Source organism: Lichenostomus cassidix, chromosome 6 (assembly GCF_008360975.1).
Source record: "Lichenostomus cassidix isolate B80296 chromosome 6, HeHo_3.0, whole genome shotgun sequence".
In the NCBI taxonomy this organism is placed as follows: Eukaryota; Metazoa; Chordata; class Aves; order Passeriformes; family Meliphagidae; genus Lichenostomus; species Lichenostomus cassidix.
This window is the reverse complement of record NC_139487.1, coordinates 5,640,844-5,663,161: the sequence shown is the minus strand read 5'-3', so window position 1 is coordinate 5,663,161 and position 22,318 is coordinate 5,640,844. Positions and strand designations below refer to the sequence as shown.

The 22,318-nt window shown below is 41.8% G+C and overlaps 1 protein-coding gene across 2 annotated transcripts in view; it reads right to left on the bottom strand.

The window, feature by feature from the left end:
* Positions 1-21,232, bottom strand: part of CACUL1 (CDK2 associated cullin domain 1) — a 44,723-nt gene extending 23,491 nt beyond the window's left edge. Inside the window, exons 1-3 of one of the 2 annotated variants that reach the window (XM_085064726.1) lie at positions 20,819-21,232; positions 14,649-14,775; positions 10,300-10,402 (exon numbers count right to left, since the gene is read on the bottom strand). In XM_085064726.1, the coding sequence (XP_084920852.1) occupies positions 10,300-10,402; positions 14,649-14,775; positions 20,819-21,080 (492 nt within the window). In that variant the 5' untranslated portion in view covers positions 21,081-21,232. The remainder of the gene's footprint in view (positions 1-10,299; positions 10,403-14,648; positions 14,776-20,818) is intronic. The other variant, XM_085064725.1, reaches the window with a different exon arrangement.
* Positions 21,233-22,318: the final 1,086 nt, after the last annotated feature.

The following is a 22,318-nucleotide window of genomic DNA, read 5'->3' as shown; positions in this document are numbered from 1 at the left end:
TATGCTTTCATAGCAAACTCAAACAGCTACAAAGGATTTGATACACTAGGTCCACACAAAGCAAGCCACACATCATTCCAGAGTTTCTGCTCTAACTCCCTCCAGCAAAACCAATCTTACTTCAGTAAGTAGTTTTTGCCTAGGATGATACATCAGTGCCCAGCACAAGGTCCATTCAGTAAGAAATACAGTGAGCCTGTAACAAACTGACATTTAGCATATGCAAATAAAAACACTTATTAAAGACCAGAGCCTTGTTTGAAAGCACCGGCTGTCATGCCTAGAATCTATAACCAAATCTGCACAAGTGCTGCAGTGTGTGCTCCCACCCCCCAAGCTTTACTCCATGAGAGTTTGGTGGCACTGAGCTGCTGCTTTGCAGCTGAGCTGGTGAGTGGTACATCCTCCTGCTCCAGGGGACACTGTCCTCCACAGAAAACCTTTCTGACTTACTGCTGGGTCACCTAAGGCAAGGCATTCAGGGGGCTGAGCTGGAGGGACCTTGAAGAAGAGACATTTTCAAGGAGAATTCTGCATCCAGGTCCCATGCTCCAGGTCAGACCTGTGGAAATCTCCAGCCATGTTTTAACAACATGGCATCTCCCTGGAGTCCCAACCTGAACTTTGCTATACAAAATCTGAATGTGCTATTGTCTGGGTACAACACACTATTTCCCAAAGAAAAGGATAAGGAAGCTTAAAAGATCTGTTCAGCAGCAAGTGAAGTTAAATTGAGAAGAGAACCAGAAAAATGGGAAGCACTAACCACCGTTTCTGTTAGAATATCCATTTGGAGGCATTCAAAAGTGCACTTAAGACACCCGCAGATGAAGTAGGGCTACAGTAATGTGTTCCTCCACTATCCACTTCTCCATTCCAACCCTCCCCATACACTGCTATACCTCTGGCCCAACCTCTGCTTTGGTCCTTCCAGAGGGGCTGGGTGGCTGCCTGAGTTCCTGCTGTTCACATGCACACACACAAACCCAAGGGCAAAGAGCTGCTTGCTAATGTGAAGCAAAACTTCTCTTCCCTTGCAACTGTTTTGCCCTCAGACAACACCAAGCCGAAAGAGGATGGAGAATACAGCAATAGCTGGGACCTTGCAAGAAAACAAGTTCAAAGATTTTCCTCAAGCCAAAGCATCTGCAGCATGAGAAACACTCAAGGCTTAGCTGCACCTCGACCAACTTATCAGAACCTAAAGCTATCTTCACAAACATTTTCAGCCTTTGTATAGACATTCACCAGCAGCCCTAAGAGAAGAGTTAAAATCTGTGTTGATATTTTGCTCTATTAAGTATTCTAAATTTATGAAAGGGATTTGGTTTTTTTTTTTTAATAGCTTCTTTTGCCTCCCTTCTTAATATGCTTAATGGACACGTGGGTAATTTTCACAGCAAAAACCAATCCAGAGCAGACAGTTCAGGAAAAAAAGCAAAACTGGCAAAGGAAGAAAGAGTGTTATTCCATATGGAGTTGCTAAAGGCTATATATGGTTATTCCTCATTTTGATCATAAGGTTTTAATCTTATTGCAAATGCAATTCTCAGGGGTGGCCAAACAAATTTTAGTTCAAAATGCCAACAACATATAAAACTGGCTATGAGCTCCAAGGACTCCCTTTCATATACAGTTACATATATAATTTGTTGCAAATAACATGCAATGAAATCTGCATTTCTAAGCAGTATGTATTCCTGCTTCACTCCTTTTCAACCTCAACTTTAAATATGGTTTATACTCTCTGATTTGTATATAGCTTCTAAGATTAAAGAAAAAGGAAAATTCTACTTGAAAGAACATGTCAGACAAAAGGAGAGCATAGCCTGACACAGGGCACCGCTCTTCTCTCACTGATAGATTGCCATTTTCATTTAAAAAAACAAACAAAACAACAATAAAGCCAAAAAGAAAAAACACAGACAGAAGCTGTCTGGGCGGTGCAGATTTAATCTCAGGCAATGCATCCAGCCAGGCTGCCACACTCTTGACAGGGGACATTAAGGACTGGTATCTTTTTTTCTCCCCTGCAGATGAGAACTCTGCTAGCTCAGCTCCCAAAGCCTGTGTCACAGCAAGGGAAGCTGTTTCTGAGGACGCAGCACAGCCAGCTGTCTCCTGAGAATGACCTCAGGAGGGCTTTAACAGAAGGATACCTGGGAGCTGTCAGCTACCACCACGCCTTGCAATCAAGTGGAAAACAACTGCTCTGGATAAAGACAAAGCTAGAAGAGGTCCTGACAGCTTCAGAGGAAGCACTCACTTGTGTCAGGCAAATATCAGGCCTTGGTTTTAACCTCTGCAATGCAGAAATTATGGTGTTGTCTGCTTCATCAGCATGAAATGTCACTTTTCAGTTTTTTTTATTCTCCTGATGGCATCTCATGTCAAGCTCCACCAGCCAAGACTTTAACAGTGATGGACAACAAAAAAAAAGAAGCTTGACAATCAAACTCTCCTCAACCAAAGCTTGACTTGTAAATTACCAAAATACCCAAGCCATAGAGAAATCAATAATAGTATTTTCACAGCTTATCTATGAATTACTGTAATCTGTGTGGGGAAAACAGAACCATCTGTTTTCTGTTCATCATAGTGTTACTGTAGGGCTGCTCCAAACTGCCAGACTGAAATCAATTATTTTCTTGAGCACAGGATCTTTCTCCACATCTCTGAATTCCCATTTATAGGACAGTAACTGGAGCAGGACTAGCTTTATATAAACTACTTGAATTTTATAAACTAAAAAGCAGCACATGGCACCAAACTCATGAGTAAACAGAAGTTGCTAAGATTTTTATACTGAGTTGCCATCATTAGAGCATAACTTGCATTTTAAATCTATACTTATTCAGCTGTACATATTACAAGGGAAAAAAAAAAAAAAAAAAAAGAAGAAGAAACTGCTTAGGCTGACACTTTTCCCTCCTGGTCCTAGTCCAGAAAAACAGAACACATACATTCAGCTGTTTAAGTTACAAGGGCAGGGGCTGAATTAAGCATGCCATTTACTTCTTAGAACTCCCCAGCAACTATTAAGTCTTTAAATCCACTCCTATCTTACCCGAGGGATGCATTACAGAAGCTATTCAAAAACGCAGAACACACATTGCTAGCCTAAGGTTTTCCAGGAAAGAAGAGGATCCCTCATTCCTTCACTTCTCATCCTGAATCCTAACAAACTGTCAAATCAGGGGTTTGGGGTTGTTTTTTTGCAAGTTTGTAGGTTTTTTGGATTGTTTGGGGTTTTTTTAAGACACTCCACCCAGGCAGTTTAAACCCCCTCCTACATTTGCTTTTATCTACCACTCATAGGGTTAAGAACAGTTTTCCAGCACCAAGTATACTGTGTGCCTGTCCACAGGAATACTGAATATTTGGCTGGATTTCTCAAACTGTGATGCAGCTGCATTTGCTTAACATCTTCAGCTTGGTTGTGAGTCAAATCCTTCTTCGAATAAAATACTATGGGGCTGCTGTTTAAAAGCTGATGTTAAAGATATAATTTCATCTCCTTACATATCACAGTGGACATCTCAGCACCCCGAGAAATGAGAAGTAACAAGAAAACACATTTGAGAAAGGATGACATACAAGACAGTCAAACAGAACTAGAAACTGGAGAACCTGCACAGTAAATCACCCTTCCCTTATTTGAAATCTAATATCTAGGAATTTCAGCACACTTGTGGGCAAGAAACTGTATATGTGAAAAAGATCTGGGTTTTTTCAGCTTGCAAACCAGCCTCGGTACCATTCTTAAACTGAACATATGAAATCAGAAGGCAGCTGCTGGCTCAAGACTACTCGGAAATGGTTCACAAGAAAGGAACAGAGACAACAGTTCTGTGCTCGAGGAATACAAAGCTAATCTGTTTATGAAGAGTCGTCTGGCACAATCAGCACCATGTTTAGTAGAGTTTACATTCCTATGGAGAATGGGCAATTGCATTTTCCTGGGAATATGCTCAGTGCCAAAATGCCAGCACATATGCTGCAGCATCTCTCCCAGGCCTGCCAAGTGAAAAGGGAGAATGGCTATGACTACACAAATTAACCTGTTATTCATGTAAGTGGTCTGAATCTTCTCAACCACTCTTTGTTCTTTCTCAAGAAGAATATAATTTGTTTACGTTGCCTTGCAATGTATAAGAGGCCTAGGTCTACCTCACGAGACATGGGTATTATTAACATTTTTACAAAAAACAGACATCAAACCAAGGCACAACTGATTCAAAGGCTCTGTCTTCCCAGTCAAGCCTGCACTCAAACCTGTTCAAAGCTGTTCAGCCTCATGACATTTCCTCATGTAACTCTCACAGCAGGTTAGCAGGTGTGGGTCATATTTCCATTCCCATTCTAAGTGCTCACAAAACAAAAAGATACTGTATCTAAAGACCATCAAAACTCTGTTTAGCAGTAAGAAATCTTAGAAGCCTTTCTATCTATTAAATACATATTAATTTGTAGTGTATTTACTTCTGGAATTGCATCAGGGTCTGCAGCCCCAGTGCAGTGTGACAAGGCACTAAACAGAGCTGCAAGCCTACAAGCCTTTCCAAAAAGCTGCAGGCAAGAATGTTTCTCTCAGCTTAACTTGCTGATGGTAATGTCTTTTTAATGGCAGTTCTGGCAATATGGTCCCCCCCACTACTTCAAGTCAAAAGTCATCTTTTTGATGTCCACACACAAAGATACAAACATTTCTAATGCTGCTGGTTTCTGCCATCTGAGCTCAAATCCTGCATTTGATCTGATTCAGTTCAGTGGGATTCACAGCAGTAAAGGCTTGTTTCACACACACAGTTAAGCAATGTTCTCCCAGAAAAACTGATGGATAAACACCTACAGCTCTGAATATTTCTGTTTGGTTTTTTTCCCCTTTTAAATATTATAGACCAGATAAATGCCCAGTCTGCATCTCCTCTTGAAAAAAGAAGACTCCAAGAGACACCACTGATTTAACATAATTAGTAAGAAAAGAGTTAAAAAATTCAAGTTCTCAATTTCCATTCCCCACCTCAATTTCTGATCTTTTCTAAAGGCAGAACACTAAGGAGGTAGATTTGTTTTTTATGTAAGTCTTTGATAAACTACTGCAACTACAGAAATTATTTCAGGGATTCAACTGGTTTCAAATTACCAGAGGTAATTTAAGTGTTTCTTCTATGCTAGAAGAGATGAGCATGACTTTTGAAGTAGGCTCCCTATATTTCATTTAGCTGCCAAGTCAGACAATGCCCACACAAACAGTAAAACAAGAACTGGCCTCTCCACATGGGCAGGGCAAATAATCTGGTCTCCCAGGAGTGCATTACTAATCATTCCTTCATTAGCAATCTGATTTACTAAGTTTACACAAAAAGCAGCCACAGATGATGTTGCCAAAATTCGTATTTCACAGACTGGCATAACTGTTCAATTGCATTATACAGCTAAAGGTAATGTAATCATCAGTGTACCTTGGAAGGAAAGCAAAATACATGTGCAAAACTATCTGGAGTAAAACTTCCTTAAAGTGTAAATATCAAGAATTGCTATGAGATGGTCCCCAGTATGTAACTCTACCCACAGTCAGAAATTCAGTTTTCCCAGTCCCTGGATGCATTTTTATGCCACCGTACATACCAAGCCCACAGGGTAAACAAGGCAAGCCACTTAAGCTTTGTCACACAACTGTTTCTAAAAGACCCAGTAAGGAAGTTCAGAACTTCATGTGAAGTTTGGAATAAGGCATTTTTATTAACCAGATTAGTGTTTCAGAAAGAGTAGGGGCAGGAAATGACAGGCTCCTCACCACTGGATGAAAACTCCGTATTAATCACCAGGGGCCAAGGGGAAGGTGAAAGTGAGACAGGAAATGAGGTAGGAAAAGGCAAGGGAGGAAGAGATTGTCCACAACAGATATTGCTAAGGTATATTTGAAAACAGATGACAACAGACAGTGACTCCTTTAAGTCTGTGTGTGTTCAGGTGTAAATATGCCACAGCAAATGCACTGGGAATACTGCTCTCTTAGAATTTCAAGTACATTATATTCATATGTAAGACAAGCCCGTGAAAAGATTCTATATAATCTTACTAAGTCGTTTAAATTATGCTATTGATTAAGTGCTATTCAGTTTAAATACTGTTAAATCCTCTTCCCCAGCCTCCACACAGATCAGTTCTGGCTGATTTTAGTTTCAGACTGATTGATTTTAGTCTGATTTTTCTCTGTGTGCTTAAACCACGCATTAGTAATGGAGTGAACCCTGACAATGAACTCGGTCATGCTTGCACTTTAATATTAAAGCTGCTTTTGATGATACCTTTACCAAGGGCTCTCTGAGCATCCTAAAATCCTCATTCAGAATACCTGACCCACACACATTGTCCCAAGGAAACAGGAGGTGGGACGATATTTCATACACTGCACTGACTGGTTTAAGAGCTGACAAGACAGAAGGCTGAGAAGTTATAAGGATTAATATCAGGCAGGAAACCTTCCTGGCATTGCACAACACTATAAATCTGCAGGTCCTGGGGGCCAAACAGCAGACATGCAAATTATCAACCAACACCAGTGACTCCTCAGTACAGTCATGTTCATCATAAAAAAATATAATTCCTCATCATAAAAAACCCACCACAAACAGAAAACAATAGATCCCTTTTTCTCTCTCCTCTAGATAAAAAAGGGTGTAACATGACAAATAAATGGTTTTCAGCTCTCAATCATTTTACAAAGGAAGCACTGAGTTTATTCTAACTAAAAGGAAAATATTCCACTACATCTGCACAAAAAGCTACTTTTGTAGCACACCAGCTCAAAGCCACAGTGCATTCTGATTGTCAATGCTTTGAGTACTTTCCAGTGTCTTTTGCTGAAGAGATATGTAATGGGTAGAGTGCCTGATTTTAAATTACCTTATCAGAGTGCACAAGAATAAATTAAGCGAGAAACACTAGTGCCTAATGCAAATTCAGTTTTATTCATTTTAAAGAGAGATGTATTTAATTTGAAAGCATATGTTTGTGTATCCACCCTACCTCACACATCTGAATGATTCAGCAGTTACCCACAAAAACAGCTGACATTATTTTAAACCACTACATAATGAACTATGTCCATTACCAGTGAAATGTTTCCGAATAAAGCATCTTAGAGAAATCATCTGTATGCTACAGGCTTCACAGACTTCAAGACAACAGGAAACAAGTTAATTTGTGTTTTCTCCATCCACACGTTAATTTTTTTTTAAACTGACAAAATACAAAACTCTGATCAACCTAAGAATTAGGGAGATTTCATTCTCAATTACTGAAAGCTCCACATGGCAAAACTCAGTCTTAACTAATGCAGAGAGGCTGGTCAGACTTCAGCTGGAGGGATGGAAAGCAATCTTACCTTGGAGTCTCTCCATAGCAGTCTGAAGAGAGGATCATTTATTTACAGATACAGTAATGAGGGAGCTGAAAATGGCTTGGCATACAGGAGGGCCCCATATCAACCTGATGACAAGCAATTCATCTCATCTAAATATACTGTTACTCAGCAAGCACTGCTTGTTGGTTTTCACCCAATGTCCAACACGGAGAAAATACATCAGCCCAGCCACATTTTCCTGTGGCCTCTGCCACCACTGGAAGTAACTCTTTCAAGGTGAAAATCTGTGAAGCAAAACTTCAGGAATGCACAGGGCAACAAATACCCACACCACACAAGGTGTCCAGCAGCCTGGAAAAGCAGAAGTCACACAGGATGACCAGGGGCTGTTTGAATGTCTCAGCACAGTGCCTAGGACACCCAGCTCAGGACACCCAAGTGACCATCACTCTGCTGACTCCAGCTGTGGCCAGCTGTCAGACAAGCTGAGGGCTACATACACAGGAAGAGGGGAAAACAATATATATAGGAGTTTCTGCAGTGAATGCCCTGAAGAGAGAAACCAAACTCCATTAAGACTAAATCCATGCAAGAGCAAGTCTGACCAGTCCCCTGAGGTGCTCCCACTTTTACTGTTTGGTATCTGGGTTTTACTGCTTTGGCTGTTGATGAGTGGTTCCTGTAGGAGACAGCTTGCTCTGGCATGTTGGTTACACGCAGACATTCTGCAGCCCACTTGCCATTAAACTGTTACACCTTTATGCAAACAAGTTGCTGGCCTGTCCAGAGAAAGACACTGCATTTGCCTGCCACTTCAGTTTCCATAACCATCAGCTTTCTTACACACACCAACATTCCTGCTCATACTGGGCTACTTTTGCATTTCTGAATATTAAAAACCAACAACTTGCATCAAGTCATAGCTTGCCAGTTAAACAGAACCTGCAATTCCCTTAAATGTTGTTGCCAGGTGGAACAAGATTATGTCAGAAAGCAAAACACCACAAGCTATGCATTAAAAAGATTCGCATATATAGGGTTTTTTATTGCTTGCCTGTTTGAACCAGAAACTTCCAAACAACCTACATTTGCAAAGTAATTTGTTGTTGTTGCTAGGGTAAAGATCTAGAACTGCATTTTCAACATAAATCAAGAGTGACTGAATGTCACCAAAATGTACTAAGACCAAAGAAGTATCAGGATAATAAAAAATATATTGCAGTAATGTCTTAAGAGCAAATTTCACAACCCACAGCTAAAACAGTTTCTTTATAGAACAACTTTTTGAGGCATGTGAGTTTTACCTCAAGCAGCTCAAAAAGATCCATCATCCAACAGCAAAGTCATATTCACACGTCAGACAAAACTCACGTAATGCACTCAAAGATGGTATCATGTTATATTACAGGTGTGACTAACCTACATAAGGAAACTTTTGCAAGGCTAAGATTGCATTAAACAGTTGCTTCAATTATTCTTTCAACAAGCTGATGTTCTGAAGGCAGCCTTGCTTTTAGGCAGAAGTATTTAGGCTCATATGTGCTAAAGCAAACTTTAAAATCAGCTGCCTCAGTTTTGGGACTTTAGAAAAAATAGTCAAGGACTAGCACAGAGTAAAGAATTTGGGGTATTCCCAAATTCAAATTGAAGTAAAGCAGCATACTACCATGGGATGTATCAGAAGAACTGGCCAAACCTGTACAGCTGAAATGAATCACAGTTCTCACAAACAGAAGAAAAAATGTACAGGCTGCACCAGCTCAGCAGAACCAAAGGAAGGCTTTATTTTAAATACTATGTTCACCAACTCCAAGCAATTTTTACTGAACACTGAGGCTGTCACTCCATGAGGAATAAAGAGGACATAAAAGAGAAAAGAAGGAAGAACCTAGCTCAAGATATTTCATAGTCAAATACCGTGCCTATTAAATGCTGGGTGGTTATTTTTCTTCATAAGGAAAGCCACAAGAGGAAAAGAGTGCAACACAAGTGACATCAGAGAGATCACAGTGTTATGTATTTTGACGGGAATGCACGTTTATCCAGAAGTACCTGATGCAGTTAAAGCATTAAGACTGCTTTGGGCTGACAGAGATTAGCTATCAATGTGTTAGAAGTACTGAAGAAGCTGTAGTTTAAGACTTTTTTGTATTTCGCACGTCTACTTCCTGCACTGCAAATCAGTATGGAACTCAACCATCAGTTGAAAAGTTGAAAAAGCTGCAGGGAAAAAACAAGCAGTGTTGCTGCTACAACAGGGACAATTTTAAGTATATATCTGGAGATTCTAGTCTAAAAGGAATGTTCAACAAGGAACACACATGAAAACAATCATGGATGCACAAATAAGATGCAGAGAAGGATAGGGATATACAAACTGTATATATTAGGACTGCTGTAAACCACTGACATCTAGAGATAGGCAAGAAAAATGCAGAATAAACTGCAACACAGAACTCCATATGCAGTAATTCTTAACTTACACTTCACAATCTTTATTTAATTCACTTAATTTTTTTCCTTCAGATTTTCCCTTTTGTGCTGCTTGTGGTACACAAGAACCATAAACAGTTTATACACATTTACACAGCAATGGCAGACATTTAGCTCATGTGCTCAGCTCATGTTTGACTGAGGTATTTACATCCCAGATTATACTTTAGCTTTCCCATTCTCCATTCTTTCTATATCATATATTCAGGTTTAGCCACTGCCCTGCACATGGTTGAGATCTCCAAGGTTTGGCAGTGCCAGACCTTTGGATCTAGTAGTTGGTTTTCTGTCTGACAGTGAATGAAGCAGTTGACAATTTTGTAAGTTAATGTAAATCAGCCTTAATAGCAATCCCCTCCACGGGCCACCTACATGTTGCTCTGATATAATCACAGATCCCAGGAAAGAGAGAATTAGATTTTGCAGCTTCTTACCTGCAGCTCCTTTGAGACTCTCTCTAAGTGGTTAGTTATCTTTTTTATTAGGTCACTATACATCTGTTCCGAATGCTGCTGGCATACACACTTATACACACAACTGCAGAAACAAATACAGGAACAAACAATGAACTTACAACAGTTTCCAATGAAGGGCAACAGACTTCAAAACATTTTCTTCAAGTTGCAATTTCAAGGATAATAAGAGTTAATTGAATGATTGTTGAACTTTTAAATACAGTCCTAAGCTTGGAATGAGCTCCAGCAGGCTCTTACAGCTCCCCTGGAGGCTCCACGGTGTCTATCCCATTCCCCCTCCCCAGTCTCATTTTAACTTACAATGATTTCTCTCAACAGTGCACTTCAAAACAGCCAGGACAATTCTGTCAACAGCACATTCCTACTTCTGCCCTTTGTCTCGCCTATGTCAATGAAGTCTCCATTAAAATAAGCAGGTTTAACAATCTTATGAATATTCCAGGGCAAAACCCTTACTAAATGAAGGGAAATCTGACAATTACCATAGAAGTTGCATCAAAACCAGGGTAGTTTTCAAAAGAAATGGCAAAAGATCTAAAATTACAGACCCAAGCATGTTACTCCATTCTTTGTTACTTAAATTCTAAGAAAATCCTACATTTCCGTAATAAACAAATATGCAGAAAAAGAGCAACAAAACTTTCATTCTCCATTCCATGGCTTGACTGTGTTAACTCTGGTCTTCAGTGTTACCTTTGTTTCTTTAGAACATTTTATTGCTCTCATAGTGCAATATAACATCTGCAAAATAAGGCTACATATTTACAGCAGTTGTAAAACAAACACATGTATTACTGTCAGGTCTAACACCAATATTCATCTGAACCAAGCAGGTTTTACTCCTCAGTCAGCATTTTGAAATTTAGCTGCCAAATCCAAGATGCCCAAGCAGACTTCACTTGGTATCTTGGGCAAGTCACATCCCTGCTCTGCTCCCCTCTCCACTCCTCTGTACCAACAACTGTGACAGCAAGCAATTTAGGGCAGAGACTGCTCTTTAGCTCATGTGTAAATAACCAATTTCCAGTGAGGTCCAGACCCCAGACTTGAATTCTGCAGGCTTTTAATGGCCCCAAAAGCCCAAAGCTGTGGGACAGCAACACTGTGTCTCTGTAGGGGAACTATGACTTTCCAATTCTCTACTGAGAAGGTGATACAAAGACAGGCAAACTACAAAGATGGCAAAAGTCTGCTCATTTGGTGAACCATGTTATTTCTTAAAAATCTAAAGACATCCTCCACCTCTTGTACTATTAAACTCAGTAGCTGTAGTTTGATATTATTTAAATAATATCAGTCAAAGTCAGCCTTTTTCTTTCACATCAAGTCTACCAACAGCAGATACTATATTGACACAAACAAGGGCAAAAGATTTTGGTACAATGCTCTCTGCTAAGAGCAAAAATATCAGTTTAGTTTGGATCAAAGAGAGAAACAATTATAAGAAAAATGAGACTGACTTTTGTGATCTCTTATAAAATCAGCCAGCTGGGTAACCACAGCAAATGGCCATACATTTCTTTGCTCCACAGCTAACCAGTACATAGCCACTTCCACAAGTTGGCTGCTTTACTTACATGCAACTAAACTGAATTTTAAACTACACTTCTCTCTAATATTACAAGCACTATTGCTGCATCTATTTCTGGAATGTATTCTGCAGTCAAACACCAGTCTTCCCATGTACACCCAGGGTGTGTTTACATTGTTTCTGAATTCTATTTAGAGGTTCCTTCCCCATTTTGAGATCCTGTTTTCAGTTCCTGATTGTGGGCTAATTCTGTGAATCATCCCTGCCCTGCTATTAGCCAAAAGAAGTCATGAGCTTGTTAGTTCTTTAACATAACCAAACACCTTAGGAAAAGGAAAAGGAAGGACATTAGAGGGTAAGCAGTAGGTGACAGGGATGAATATCCAAGATCTCTAAGTTGTCCTGAGGAACAGAAAACTGCACTGCACCTGGCAGGCAGTGGAGGCTGCCAGAAGTACAACTTACTCCGTGCACGTTTTCCTCATCTCAAACCTTCCTTCACACCTCTCTGCCAATTTATCCAACCCTTTTATAACAGAAAATGACTATGCACAGGCAGGCTTTGGACTTGGAGTTGGAAACAGTCACTAGTGACACTTTGATACCTTACAGATAAACTGTTCCATGGTGCATATCTGCACACACACCTTGGAAGTTATCTGCTAGCTCTCACTGCTGGGAAGTAGAGACCTACAGCTATCGCTGACCATGGCAAATTGAGTAGCTTGGGTTTCTAAGAATGTATTTTGAGTCTGCATTATGGAAACTTCGATTCCTTTAGTCAGCACAAAGATGACCAAAAATACTACTGTATTTTCACCTCAGTTTCGCTGTAAAGACCAAATCAAAAAAGAAATGTAGCTGTTTGAACCACTTCAAGAGACATTTCATTTTTCAGACTGGCCTAGTTTTTTAGTCTGTTCTAAAGAACACTAAAGAACTGGTCTAGTTTTTCAGTCTGTTCTTCTAGTTCTAGAGGCAGAGAGGACCTAAACTGCAAGTCTGTTAGAGACTCTAAATAGGACTCCAAGCAAACATCCTTATTAAATTCATTTTTTTTTTTAAATCAATAATCCTTCCCCTGTCAATCCAACCTGTCTTGATTGTCAATCAAAGGAACAGTCTAAAAATATTTTTTAAAAAAAATCAATCTCCTGTTTGGAAGAGGCTGTGGCAGAGCAATTACAACCACAGACATAATTTTTAAAAGGAAACTGACACACCAGCTTTACCAGTAACACTAAACTACAGAAAATCTTTAGTTTTGGTAACAGTAAAATACATGCAACAGATATCCATGCATCATTACAGTCCTGCACCAAGTGCCCCAGATGTACAGGGGTTATCCAGGAGAAACTCAAAACCCATTATTCCTTCAATAAATAAAACTTTTATATAGTAGAAAGCTGACATGGATGAGCTCCACTGATCTGCAAACCATAACCAGGTACAATTAAAGCATTAACTTTGCACACCTACTCTTTATAAGAGATTATTTTTAAGAGATGCGTTACTGCAGACTGTTGGCACATTGGGGATTTCAAGCTGGGAAAGGATTTTGATTGCTGAAGTTGTCTCTCTTAATTCAAACAGCCATCTCAATTATTTATACACACAATGATATCTGAATCCTGAAAGCAATTCCAAAAGTTTGGAGAGTAAAGAGGAAGTTTATTAAAGTTTTCAACTGGAACTAAGAGGCAAAACTGAACACCTGCCTTTCTTTTATCTGCTTCCCTAATCCAAAGTTTCAAACTGCAGAGACAAAGTGGCTAAGAGCAAGTGGGCATGAGAAAACAGAGCTGAAAGACTAAAAACAGCCATCTGTGACTGAGCTGGCAGCATTATTCCACAGAGGGCAACACTCTGGTGAAGAAAACCAAGGCAGCAGTGCCACAGTTGTGTTGCTGGCAAGGACCAGGGGATTTAACAGCATCTTGGCCAGTAAATCCACCAGCAGTCACCCACTTTCCATCCTGTTCACCAACACTCTGAATACCTACCACCTACAGAACAAAAAAAATCTCCATTTTAGTTAAACTCTTAGGAAACTACCAGATCTCTAAAGCATTTAGCATTTTGGTTTGGAGCAGGAGTGTGATGGGGAAGCAAATCCCTCATCACCCCCAGTACTGAGCACTATCTTAGCCTGAAGGGCAGTTCTGGTGTGTGATCAGACCCCTTTTAAAACAAACTTCACCTCCAAGGGAGGTTCAACACAAGCCTTCTTCAGACACTAACAGAGATACAAAAGTCTGTCCTTCAAACAGCCTGGAGCTGCACATGGCTGGCCAAGGGGAGAACACACCAAATCCACCTGAGGCAAAACACACAAATGATAATTTATATCAAAGGACCTTGGAACAGTTGCTTCTATTTCCTTGTGCACTAAACAGGTTCCTATTAGATATGATAAAGAAGCCTTCTGAAACCTTAAGTCAGCTGCCTACCACACCAATCTCTTTGGAGAAAGGGATCTTGAGTCTTTAAAACATTTCTTAGTGTACTCACTAAGCAACTGAAATGGAGTTTATTTTAATGTGTTTTCAGCACTTATGCATTTTAATTCTTTAGCATTTATTCCTGTTAACATGGAATGTCAAGATATGTATCTGTTATTCACTCTAGCCATCTAAACAGGATTGTATTTCACATAACCTTCCCATTTGTCTCCTCAAAGGTACAGAATACAACATATGCATAGGTGGCAAGATCAAATAAACATTTCATTTTAAAGAAAAAAATAAGTTTTGTAGCATTTAAAGTATTTCCTTACCTGTATATTTGTTCATAGGAGATAGGGATGTAGTCACCAGGACTCTGAGTTAAAAGCTGATCTATGGCACTGTCCAACTTTGGCCAATATGTGCTCTTATAGTCTTCAATTGTTATAACATTCATTACTGCAAGAAAAAGACAGTAGATGATTTACTAACTTCACCTAAAGGACTACAAAGCAAGTGAATGCTCTGTGATTTCAGATCACACCAGTAAGCAGGCCAAAACACCAGGGAAGAGCTCACTTCCACCAAGATAACCTCATCTAAAACTAAAGCACAGACTTCATTTTGTACGTTTGTATTTACAAAAAATAAAATCAGAAAACCTGCCAAATCAGTGCTTGGATATTTCTTAGGGGACAAAGTAACAAGGAAAAGCAAACTCCTGGGAGTTCTAACATGAAAATATAGTAACAAATTTATAAAAAGATTAGTTCAGATTAATAAATTATGTAACTTTGTAGCAGTTCAGAATCAATTATTAACATATCATCTTCTCATTCAGGGTAAGAAGCTCTGGCCAAGACTGGTCGTTTTTTGAATATATCTTCCCAGCAGGTGTATTAATTTCACAAGTCTCAGGTGGGACCAGCAGTTTCCTTGGTCTGAAAGCTGATGCAATTCACTCTGCTTTCAACTGCAGTTAGGCTTCCAGGCAACGTTTTTGAATCTGTATTACCATTCCCCTCTAGCAGGGACAATTACACTCCTTTTCCAGATAAGGATCACCACAGGGAAGAATAGGAGGTGTTTAAATTAGCGTTTCCAATTGCTCCCTGATTTTCCTCCTGAGCTTCCCAACTGCACCCTCTTGCATCACTGACTCCAGGTGCCTTCACAGCTACAGAAGGGTTTGGATCTCTCTTTCCAGGGAGGATTTCTGCCCCAACCACTCGTGGCTCAGTTCCAACAGGTTCTCACCCTCTCTTCAGGGCTGCACTCACAGCACTACCTCGCTTGTCACACTACCACAGCTTCACAGCACCCACTTAAAAAGCCCTCAGAAACCAACAGCACCTCAATCAAATCCATGATTTGAATTCAAGCTATTAAATCAAATCTATTTAACAGAAAGGATCAAAACTCTCCAGCCCAGGAAATCTAGAATAATTTCTTCATTTGTACTCCACACATGGGTCTGGGCTATATGGAACAGAGAATAAAGATATTTCTCACCCCACATACACCAGTTTAGACACAACACTGTAAAAAAATATTTTGGTAAGGGCTGAATTTTAAATACACGTTTAAATGTAGATTCACTGCTGGGTTTGAGAAGCAACATTTTTGAAAGGTGTTTTCACAAGGGGTTGAACGGAGCTGAGTGAGTCACTTTTGGCAGCACTATGAGGAACAATTCTAAGGAAATTGGCAAAACAGTTATGAGTATCATGAGGAAAAAAAAAGATTATAAAGAGAACACGGAATAGAGAGAGGTGTGAGATGAGGAAGTGTTGGAACCCTATCTGCATGAGCAAGTCTTACAAATTTCTTTGCGTAGCTTAGGCTATTTCAGCCACAAACTCTGCTTAGGGAGGGATGTTAGTGCAGCACTCCTGGCTCCCCTTCACCCAGCTATAGCCATTGGTCCACTCTAGCTCTTACAGAATCAGATCTAGTTAAGCTAAAAGTGTCTGATCAGTGACCAGGTCACCACTACCAAGTGCTGCAGGACACTGCCCCAACAGCCCAGCCTGCAATCTGAAAGTACAACACTGTTTGCTAACAAGAGAATGAAGGTCACAAGTACACGACCATCAGGATTTAAGTTAACAAGTCCAACAAGTCAGCTCCCCCACACAATAACATCCATGCAGTCAGCAACAGCAGAGCACCTCCCTGGCAGTAAATTCAGCCCTTATTCCTCGCCTTGCAATGTCTTGTTTGAGTTCTCAGCCCTCACAGAGCCCACGCTCCAGGCAGATGTTCTCAGGAGCAGCTTCCACATAGTAGCTTTACTATTCATGCCTACACTCAGCAGCAAAACCAGAGCTTTTCTTTTTCAGTTTGCTACCCCAAAAGGATGGGCCTCCACAGCAAATATTAAACTGAAGTCAGCATAAATGTTAGACCAAGTCTTGCTTTAAGATTTCAATGTATAATCACACCCACATCTGGTTTAACATATTAAATGAGCCCTATTAATTTGAAAGAAAATAGTCAAGTCAGAATTGAGAACACTGCAAAACAATTTTAACCGGCTGCTGAGATGGTAATTTTTTTTTTCCCAAGATGGAAAAAGAAAACAGCAACAGCCAGGAAAGTCTGCCCGTTACACATACTGCACAGGTAAAGGACAGAAGGCTTTTATGAACAGCCCTGTGAGACTTGCATAGAAAAGTCTGCATAGAAAATTTACTGATAATTCACGGTAGCATTCTAGAAAAGCTTCATTCTCATTCAAAAGTCTCTTACAAGTACTATGTAATTTGATTTCCACACTTCAGTTCTGAAACTAAGCCAACCACAATATTTACATAGCTAAAAGTCCAAGACTACAAACTGAACAATCACTATTTTTATTCTTCTAATCCAGAAAAGAAATTACTTTACAATTTTAATACCTATCACAAGTTAGTAAGGTCCTTTTTTCTCCTGGCAGTGCCTACACACACAAAAGTGAAGGGTGACTTAAAGTAAGACCCTCCAACTATAAACTCTGCAAGAACAAGGTCGATACAAGGAAGGAAGGAATCACACAGATCCTTAGCAAGGAAAGACAGACTGTCCTTTAATTTTTTATTTCTCTATCTTATTAGGATGTCATGTTTAAATGTTTATCCCTACATCAGGTATTCAGGATTTAGAAGGATTTGCCCAACAGCTTCTGTTCCCAAACTGAAATTTGGTTGGTTTCTGGGAAGTGACACTGACATTTTGTAAGAAAGCATGCTAGAATGCAGGATTTTATCCAACTCCAGCAAGTTTGAGGGGGGTGGGGCTGGGAGACAAATCAGTCCGATAGAATGGAAGTCAGTATTTTCCAGAGAATTACTAAAGACTTCACAAGTAAAGCTTGAGCAACAACTGCTGCTTTTCCATATACAAAAAAGTGCAAAAGAAAAAGTGTTTAAGTCAAATGCAGCAGTGAAACCATTTAAGTAAAAAAGAATATGTATGAGCTATCATAACCCAGATATATCAGTATTACAGTCATAATGGAAACACAGTCTGCTTCAAGCCACCAAATTCTCTGATACCAACTTCAATGAAAAGAATGGCAAACCCCACTAAGATTAAAAAAAAAACCCAAAAAAACCCCACCAAGAGTAGGTATATATCCCCCATGAAACTGATAATAAAACCTTACACACACACCTTTTCAAATCTATAGCTAAAAAGCAAAAGACAGAGCAGGATGGCTGATCCAACCTACTGCCAAGTATGCAGACATCAGTCTGACAATTATCTGTCATTTATTCTGGCAATAAAATGAGAGAAAGCAAGTAAGCATCTCTCAGAAGCTTTATTTCATCTCACCAAGTGACACACACAAAACTCTACTGCTCAATTAGCAGTGCACCCTACCATCTTCAAATATTTTGCCAAAGCATACAAACTCTTCAGGCAGCTGTCCAAGACTCATCTCCAGACTGCGGCCCTGTGCTTTCCTTTTTCTCAGCCCCCATGTCCATGTTTACACAATAGATTTTGCTCTGCCCCTCTGCCTGACACATCCCAGCATACATTAGCAAGTTTATGAGTTTGCCCCATGGTTGCTTTCAATTCCATGCTATTTTTATAACGTGTTTCTAAGCCTGCATTAAGGCTTAGAATGAAGAAAAAGTAACTTTTTCCTCATCAGACCATTTGCCTACGCAGCAATGCACACACACTGCACTGAATAAAGTTACGCAACAGGGAAGGCAACAGATTTGATGGATATGCCAGTGCACACAGCCACATGTGCCTGTCCCACATGGCACTGGCATCAACGACATTTAAAACTACCCTTGCTTGAAAAGGATAAAAGAAACAAGGAAACTCTTCATTGTTCACCACACTTGAGTTATGCTGCAATTACTATTACGGAAGCTTTTCTTTAAATAATGAATGTTCTTAGTCTTCTTTTCTTCCTCGTGGACTTTGAAAAAATACTTTTCACAACACTACTGCTTTATAAATCCACAACTATGACTGAAACTGATCAACTGTAAATATTTAAAGTTTCCCACAACACAGAAGGTTTTCCTAACTTGCTTTCACTGGAAGAAAAGCTATTAAAGAAGAGCTATTAAATGAACTTATTTCAATTTTAGCTCTCAGTCTTACCAAAATCTCAAGGAAGGTGAACTGGATTTAGCCCCTTTGAAAGACAGGAAGGTTAATCTGTCCAGGACAGCCTCTGCATCATGAAGCAAGGCAGGGGATCTTGCTCATTCAGCTGCAGAACTGCCTCATGCACCAGAGAACTTTCTCATCAGTTTAGGACTGGCAAGCAGCCTCTCTACACATGTTCTGCCATTATTGGGACAGAGCAGGCAGGAGGGATCCAGCACACGCTGTTTCCCTCTTCACTGAACATTTACATTCAAAGAGACCTTTCTCCCTTTTTCTGTGTGTGAAAACTAAACAGAGGTGATTAAGGGATCCTCTGGCAGAGCCAGGATCAGAACAGGCAGGATCTCAACTCAGCTCCTTTGGGTTCTCAGTCAATACTTCTTCACTGGACTTGTTCTGTTCACTGGACTTGTACCATCAGAAGTATCCACAATGCAGAGGCATAGAAAAGTTCTAATGAACTTAACTTAGAGAATTCTCTATTTTGCAGTAAAATCAATTTAAAAAAAAAATCAGTAAGATCTTGTGTTGGGATACCAGTGCTGGAGAAGTGAAAAAAAGAACTCCAAAACCACACCCTAAGCAAAATCATGCTCTGCTGCTGCGTCTCCCCCTCAGACATAAATTGTGGATTAGCTGGAAAGTCACCTTCCCACTTGCTGGATTTTCATTCTGAAACAGAAGGAAAAACTAAGATTCTGACTGTCTGGACTAGGAATTCAAGAGCCTAGTCTAGCAAGGTCGAACAACGTCTCATTTCAACTGTCTCGAGCATTTAGAAGCCACCCTAAGGTACCTGGAGCCCTGACAAGCAAGGCAGGCAAAGTGCCAGAGAGCTCACAGAGCCTGGGAGTCTCAACTTCAAAGCTGCCAGCTTTGGCCAAGAGCCACAAAACCCAGGCTATCTGAAAAGCAGAGATCCAGAAGCCTGAACTTTGAGCTTTTGATCATCTCTAGACACGGACAGGTGAGAGAGCACTGGGGAAAGCAGGGAGGCCATGCAGAATAAACTGCATTTCCCATCAAAATTTTATCATGGCAGTTACACAGTTACACTTCCAGGAATACTTTTAACTATCCAAATCCAAGTTTCCTGACAGTCCATGAGAAAAAAAAAAGGCCTATTTAGCCCAGAGCAGTGACTTTTAGAAACAAAATTAGAACTGAAACGTACAGCAAAAAATATTCTCTTCCCTCGATCCTAGCTAAGAAAAAAATAGGGGGAAAAGCGCCATTTTTGTTAAAAGCTACATGCAAAAGGCATTTTGGAGCACCCACGACCAGGTTGGATGGAGCTCTGAACAACCTGGTCTAGTGGAAGGTGTCCCTGCTCACGGCAGGGGGATTGGAACAAGAAGGTATCTACGGTCCCTTCCAACCCAAACCATTCTGTAATGTTATGGTTCTGGTTTTGGGTTCATTTGGATAAATTAATCCTCTGTCGTTCTAATCAGGCCATTGCAGCCACATGTCCCTTCCAGGACAGCATGCCCCTTGCAAAGGCTCTGCCCACATCTGCCACCAGCAATCCCTAACAGGCTTCCAATTCACCTCTACGTTTTCCAGGCAAAAAGACCAAGTCTATAGGAAAGCACGACCTAAGCTAAAAGCCTTCAGAAAAAGCAACAGCCGAGAGCTCTGCCCACGCTCACTCCGAGCTCCACAGCAGATCTACCGTGACAGGCAAGCAGAAGTTGGGGCGCTGTGCGAGAAAGGTTATTTTCGCCTTCTAAGGCACCTTAACCCGTCTAGACTTGGCTTCGAGGAGCCACTCGGGGCGAGAGCCACGCCGGGTAGGACAGAGCCGAGCGCGGCCCCAGGAAGGAGCGGGGCTGCGGGTTCAGCGGAGCGAGCGAGCCCCCCGTGCCGGGCCCGGGTCACTCACGGAACTTGGAGGTCGAGGCGCTGATGTTGATGGCGGCGATGGCCCCGGCCGCCCCCGCCCTGCCGGCGGCAGCCCCCGGCTCGCAGCCCCGCAGCCCCGCGCCGTTGTGCTCGGGCCCGGCGGGGCGCGGCGGGCCGGCCGGCGGCAGCAGCCGCTCCCCGAGCAGGTGCCGCCCGTAGCCGCCCGCGCCCCAGTTGTTGTGGTTCTGGTCGTCCATCATGGCCTCGCCGCCGCCCTCCTCCTCCATGCTCTCCTCCTCCATGGCGGGTGGCTGGCTGCGGGAGCGGGGCGGGATCAGCGCCCGCCGCCCATCGCCGCCGCCTCAGGCCCGGCGGGGCTCGGCGGGCTCGGCCCGGGCCCCAGCCCAGCTCCGGCCGCGCCGCGCGACACTTCGCGCCGGGCGGAACGCGGCGGCCGCGCCGGGCGGCACCGCCGCGGGGCATGCTGGGGGATGTAGTCCTGCGGGGCGGAGCGACCGGCGGAGCGCGGAAGGAGGCGCGGCCGGCGCGGGGTTCGTCCTCTCCGGAGCCCGGGGCTCGCTCTTCCCGGTTCCTTGATGCCAGGGAGGTTTTCCTGGAGCGGGGAGGCTCCGGCAGGGCCCGAGCGGAGAGCGGGCCCGTGCCGACAGCGCTCCCTGGCGGGAAGAGGCAGCCCTCAGGAAAGGGACCGAGCGGGATCGGAATGTCGCATCCCGATCGGGATGGCACACTCCTTCCTTCTCTTCGAGACCAGCCCGGGCTGGCGGAAGGTGTCCCTGCCCTTGGTGGGCTTGGAACCAAACGATCTCTAAGGTTCTTTCCAGCCCAGCCTGTCGTGGGACCTGTGAAGTGCCTGCAGCCCGCTGCTCCCTCACAGCCACTCCATTCTGCTGATAAGGGGAATAACCTGCGCAAATCATGGATAAACCCGTGTGTCCTGCAATAAACGATGTCACAGTTTAAAAGTAGTTTTTAATATGCTCTTCGCCAGGAACTGTAGTCACAGGACAAGGAGTAATGGATGCAAATTGAAAGAGGGAGAATTTAGGTCAGGCATTAGGAAGAAATTATTTACTGGGAGCGTGGTGAGACACTGGAACAGGTTGCCCAGGGAAGAGTCCCCATCCCTGGCAGTGTTCAGGGACACCTTGGATGAGCCTTGAGCAGCCTGGTCTAGTGGAAGGTGTCCCTGTCCATGGCAGAGGGTTTGGTTCTAGATGGTCTTTAAGGTTCCTTCTAACCCCTTCACACTCCATGATTCTGTGATGATATTGCCTAGTAGCCTTCAAGTACACTTACTGTAGGTTTTATTTTCATTTTGACTGGGGTACTATGATAGAAGAATGGAAATGATCAGTGGGCTTTACTGAAAATAGATTTCCATTGTGTGGGCTTTTGATCTTGCTTGGCAAACAAAACGAAAAGAAAAAAAAGTGAAAAACATAGATAAAATCAGGGATGCCTTGCCTGCTCTCCAAAATGTCTCATAAAAAGTGAAAAGCATGTAATTTGTTTTCCAAGT